This window comes from Chaetura pelagica, unplaced genomic scaffold (assembly GCF_000747805.2).
Source record: "Chaetura pelagica isolate M959 unplaced genomic scaffold, ChaPel_1.0 scaffold809, whole genome shotgun sequence".
Lineage (NCBI taxonomy): Eukaryota > Metazoa > Chordata > Aves > Apodiformes > Apodidae > Chaetura > Chaetura pelagica.
Genome location: NW_009954423.1, coordinates 68,369 through 74,106, shown reverse-complemented (window position 1 = coordinate 74,106; position 5,738 = coordinate 68,369). Strand labels below are relative to the sequence as shown.

The 5,738-nt window shown below is 42.8% G+C and overlaps 1 protein-coding gene across 1 annotated transcript in view; it reads right to left on the bottom strand.

The window, feature by feature from the left end:
* Nucleotides 1–5,087, bottom strand: part of PHF20 (PHD finger protein 20) — a 57,702-nt gene extending 52,615 nt beyond the window's left edge. The window contains exon 1 of the mRNA XM_010004470.1: nucleotides 4,973–5,087. Within this exon, the coding sequence (XP_010002772.1) occupies nucleotides 4,973–5,055 (83 nt within the window). The 5' untranslated portion in view covers nucleotides 5,056–5,087. The remainder of the gene's footprint in view (nucleotides 1–4,972) is intronic.
* Nucleotides 5,088–5,738: the final 651 nt, after the last annotated feature.

Here is a 5,738-nt window from a genome sequence, read left to right as displayed (position 1 = left end):
AGCAGATCTGAGACACATCAAGTCATGACTTCTGCAACAAGAGCTACAAACAGGCCATGGCACAGACACTGCAACCAGCCTAAGGCCTGGCCTGATGCTCAATGCTCTGTGCCTCAAGCTGTGCCATTACTTCAGCTCAACTTATTATCAAAACAGCTGGGGAGGAGAGGGAGACAAATGGGAGATACTTAAGGCAGGGGTATCTCTAACTGATTACAGCTTCCTAGGAAGGAAGCAACTCCCTTTGTCTGACAGTCAACATAGTTCATATTCAGGTAAGAACCCTGGTTTGAGGTGGGGGGAACATTCAGAGTCTTTCCACATAAAACAACATAGTTCCATTAATTGACTCTTAGATACCTCAGGAACTGCCTGTGACAAAGTACAGGTAATGACAAAAACCAGCATGTAGTTCCCTGCAAAGTACAGCTAAAACAGGGAAAGGAATTCCCAGGTTCTCTCAACATGTCATTAGCAAGAAAAATATTTTTGCCATCAGGACTGAAATAGGCTTAGGGCTTCTCCAGATTCTCCAAGATCAAGAGGTAAGCTGAGAAAAACAACAAAAGCACTGGCTCAACATTAAGCTAATATTTTAGTCCCTGCAGGTGATAAGCTCTGATAAACACACTCAACCCACTAACTTTCACCCAATGCAGAGGGACAAGCCCAAGTAACAAGAGCCAACCAACTCTATGATGCAAGACTGCTCCCTGCTTCACAGCCAGAGGAGCCTTCTCCACTAGAAGAGCCATCATCCCAGAGTCATGCATCTATACAGAGAAGTGATACAGTGCATCACACACATGCACCAAAAATCCTGTGAAGATGCCAAGGGGCAGAGGTAACTTAAAATTCAGCAAACAGTATGAAAACAGGTTTATTGTAGACATAACTCTGAAATCATCCTCTTATGCGAGGAGGCAAATATCTGGAAATTCAACCTCTGGGTGCTGACTGCAGAAGCTCCTTTCTCTCAACCCTGGACTAGTTTGTTTCCCTTCTCCCTTCCTATATACCAAACCAGAATTGCTGTAAGTCCCCTCTCTCTGAGAGCTAGGAAGGGACAAGTTTACTGCAGTCAAAGCAATGCTGAGAGGAAAGGAAAAGGAGGCATCTAGGATAACCAGTACTATGAAGGACAGCAGGGTTTCATCATCATCATCATTCAGCTTCTTAGTACTGAGAAAGGTTAACAGCATGAGGAATTAAACTTGCAGACTTACAATCTGTACCTCAACAGGGTGGCGCAAGACTCTTACAATACTGATCTTGTTCTTAATACTCAACCAGAATCATGTCTCTTCATATCCATTTTACTTGCACAGAGAGAAGAACCTGAAAGAGTTGTCACCACAATAAGGTAACACACAGAGGTCATTACTTGCCTACTGCAGGCATCCAGTACAGAGCCAGTCTCTTCTCAGTGAGAGGACATCTGTAGCTAGCTAGCACTGCAGTTTAAAGGATCCAACACAAAACAGTTTCAAGAACTTAACTGAGCAGGGACAGTGTGTGCACACGCACCATCACAGCTGGCCTCCTGGGATCTCCCCATTTAGGAGCAGTCCCACTATCCATCCTCTGAACTCCAGCACTGGGTACCAAGAGGCCTTCCACCATGCACGGAGACATTGCCCAACAAGCAGAGCTCTCTTTCGCCTTTGGTGTCCTGAGGTCAGAGATTGTCACAAGCCTTTCATAGCAGCTTTGATGAGTCAACCCAACCCTAAGAACTAAGCCAAGTACCAAAAGTACTTGCTGTTCTCCTTGGAGTTCACATCTAGGAGGTGACAGAGAACAGCACCAGGAACTGAAATGCATTTCCAATACATTATGATTCCAGATAAAACAAAGCAACCTTTGGTAACAGACCTAAAGATGCATAATTCACTTTGCCCTTTAGCAAGGAGCTGACTCTACACTGACTACTCTGCTGGCATACATAGGGTTTTTTTTCCTCTTCAACAGGCTAGTCCTAAACTAGAATTTCTGGCCAGAAACCACCGTCATGAAAGGCAGGTAAGGTAAATAAATGAAATACTTCCCAGAGCACTACAGCCACCTGAAAAACAACACTGGCCCATGAACCAACCAATGTATTTTGGTACCAGGCACAGAAATAAAAGGCAGTCCTCCAATCAAACAGGAGACTTCTGCCTCTGTGTAAGTGCCAACACAGCAACAGCAGCACTCACAAGAAAAGTCTGGGCTTCTGGAAACCAAGTATCAGCACATGGAAAGTTCTGTATCTGCATAAAAAGAGTACCTTGTAACCACACCACAGAGCAGTGCTGTTCACACAGCAGATGAAAAAATCAGAAGTCTGCTATCCTCCACAAACCCACACCTGGGGAGGTGTGTCAGCCTGCCCTCTCTGGTATTTCTAAGAGCAAATAAGCCTCCAGCTCTTACAAATTTTGGTTCACAAACCCTAACACAGAATCACAGAATCATCATGGTTGGAAAGATCACTTAATCCCACCATCAACCTTAAAAAAACCCCTAACAAACATAAACATTACAAACACTTCACCAAAAAACACCCACAAAAAAATCCCACGACCTCAGCCACTACAGCATGTTCTGAATTGCCACACCTACACATTTCTTCAATACCTCTAAGGATGGTGACTCCACCACCTCCATGGACAGCTGTTCCAGTGCCTGACCACTCTTTCAGGATAGAAATTCTTCCTAATATCCAAACTAAACCTCGCCTGGCACAAACTGAGGTCATTTCCTCTGGTCCTGTTGTTACTCACTTTGGAGAAGAACCCACCACTCACCTCCCTACAAACTCCTGTCAGGCAGTTATAGAAGGCAATGAGGTCTCCCCTCAGCCTCCTCTTCTTCAAACTAAGCATCCCCAGTTCCCTCAGCAGCTCTTTGTATGACTTGTTCTCCAGACCCTTTCCCAGTTCCACTGCCCTTCTCTGGACACGCTCCAGCCCCTCAGTGTCCTTCTTATAGTGAGGGGTCCAGAACTGACCCCACTACTCAAAGTGCAGCCTCACCAGTGCCCAGCACAGGGGGACCATCACCTCCCTGCTCCTGCTGGCCATGCTGTTCCCGCTGCAGGCCAGGATGCTAGTGGCCTTCTTGTCCACATGGGCACACACTGGCTCATGTACATCCAGTTGTCAACCAGCATCCCCAGGTCCTTTTCTGCGGGGCACCCCCAGCCACTCTGCCCCAAGCCTGTAGTGTTGCCTGAGGTTGTTGTGACCAACATGCAGAACCTAGCACTTGGCCTTGTTGAATCTTGTCCCATTGTTCTTGGCCCATTGATCCAGCCTATCCAGGTCCCTCTGCAAAGCCTGAATACAGAAATACACTCAGATCACTAGTCAAGGAAACATAAGAGTTTCTGACCCAGGTTTCAAAAGCTTAGCAAGCAAAAAAAACCCCAACTTTCAGAACAGGAAAGTTAATAACTAAGCTGTGAGATCAAAGAGTCGCAAAACACTGGGCTTAAGACAGGTCATTAAGATCAAGAATTTTAAAAAAATCAAACAACATGGCTTGATTTTGGAAATGCAATACATACAAAATTCAAATTTAAACCAAGGGATTTATGGAAAGCATAGTATGTGTTGAATTTCACAAACACATTCCCCCAACTCCGCAGTTTTGCCATGTAAGAGCCGAGTACTCCCAAACTGAGATACTGGTGTTGCCCAAACATGTCAGAAGGGTAACAGTCCTGGACACAAGTTATTACCCTTACTCAAACACAGCCTATACTAAACTCCATCTTTAATAAGCCTACATTACAGACAGACTAAGAAAACTCATTTTTGTAGGCATGACTAGTTTCTTGTCATATAAATGATGCTCAAGAATGCAAAATATGCACACAGATTCAGATCAAAGTCCTACCTACACAACTGCTGATTACACAGGAAAGCCAACATACCATCCAAGTACGATTTCAAGTTCATACTTCATGTTCTTTCCTCAAAGAAACAATGTTTATTCATTTTCACAATCACAATCCCCTTGTACCTGTAAAGTCCAGAAATACTCTGCATGCAACCAAGACATTTCAGAACAAGTCCCCTGTCTTAAGCTTCTTGGTTCTGGGAAGTCCCAATGGTTTTCAACACTGACTTTTCTGCACTGTTAAGATTCCAGAGTCTAAAGCACAGTCATGTCTAACCCACACAGACTTTTTAATGAAGTCAACTACAGCTGATTGCTATAGTGCTATAGGAGAGAGGAGGTATCTTAAAGAACTAAGAAAACCAAAATAATTCCTGGATTTAAGTCTTCATCTCCAGCAATTTTCATCATATGCCTCATTCACTGAGCATTATTAAACACTAATTTTTGTAGGTGACCTCCTAAAATGAAGAGTTAGAAGGTTCAAAGACAGCCCTTGAAGGCTTACAGGCCCTTTTCCTCTGCTCCTATTGCAGTGATTAGTCAAGAAGTGTTCTTCCTCACAACTGAAGTCTGCAAGGCAGGCTCCAGAGCAGAGTTTGTGTGGAACATGTTTCCCCACCCAGTTCTTGAATTTTAAAGCTGACCACTCTCCCACAAGCACAGGCTGTAATTACTTCCATCAGACTTCAAAGCCTATGAATTCACAACAGCAATGCATAAAGCAGCGAGGAACTACCTTGGGCATTCTGTGCTGCAAAGGATCCCATCATAATCTCCACTCTGCAATCTGGGTGTAGCACAGACTTTAAAATGTAAATTCAGGAGTACCAGAGTCTGAAGTCCCACTACATTTATGCATAGTCCTACTTCCCACACACAGACAGCACCAGGACACTTCTTTTTAAGGGCCAGCACAACACATCAGCATCTCTCGCCCATTTCAACCACTGGTATATAAACGTCTATAAATTAACTACTTTCCTACAAAACAATGACCAGGACTCTAAATATTGTACCATTACAAAATGTTTAATATATTAATGACTTAAGAGTTAATACAGTATGAAGGGTTTTGAAAAAATACCAGTTTTTTAATCTGTCACGGGCTTCCAACTGGGCTCCCACCTCAAAGTTGATCCCTCTTCTATTCGGAGGATGTTTTGTCATTTTGTAATATCAACACTGTTGATTTTATTCCCCTGAAAAATGCAATTAAATATCAATCACTAATCAAGACATAGACAAAAAAAATCTTATGCACCATAATCCCCAAAAGCTAGATGTTAAGGGACCTCTATCTTTTGCTTGCAGAAAGTAATGGGGGCAATAATCTCTTAAGCAAGGATTCCCAAGCAACAGTGTGCAGAATCATACCAAAAATGTGTTCAAAATGGCAGCTACTGCATCCCAAGAGATTGAAGATCAACCTTTGTCCATCAGTCCAAGTTTCAGGTCATTTAAGAACTCTGCATCCCAATGTTTATTCACAACTGAGATAGAAGTTTCATTATATTCTCTTCCCCCCTCCCAGTTTTTGATGAAAACAAGGAATCCAGTAAACAGGAAGTGGGCAAAACCAAACACAATAACAATCTTTCAACAGCTACTATGTTAGTGAAACACCCAAAAACACTACCTCACCTCATCACTACAAATGCTGCAGAGTTCAAAATGTTAGAAAAATGTAGTTTCTTTAACCAATTTTAGAAGACTGTCTGTACTGCTTGAATGTTTGCATTGTTTTCTTCCCACTTCTCCACCATCTTAACCAGAAAATAAAAGTAGTCTCAGTAACACGTATTTGCCTCAGATAATATAAATGTTTAAGATTAATGTAGTTTCTAGAATGT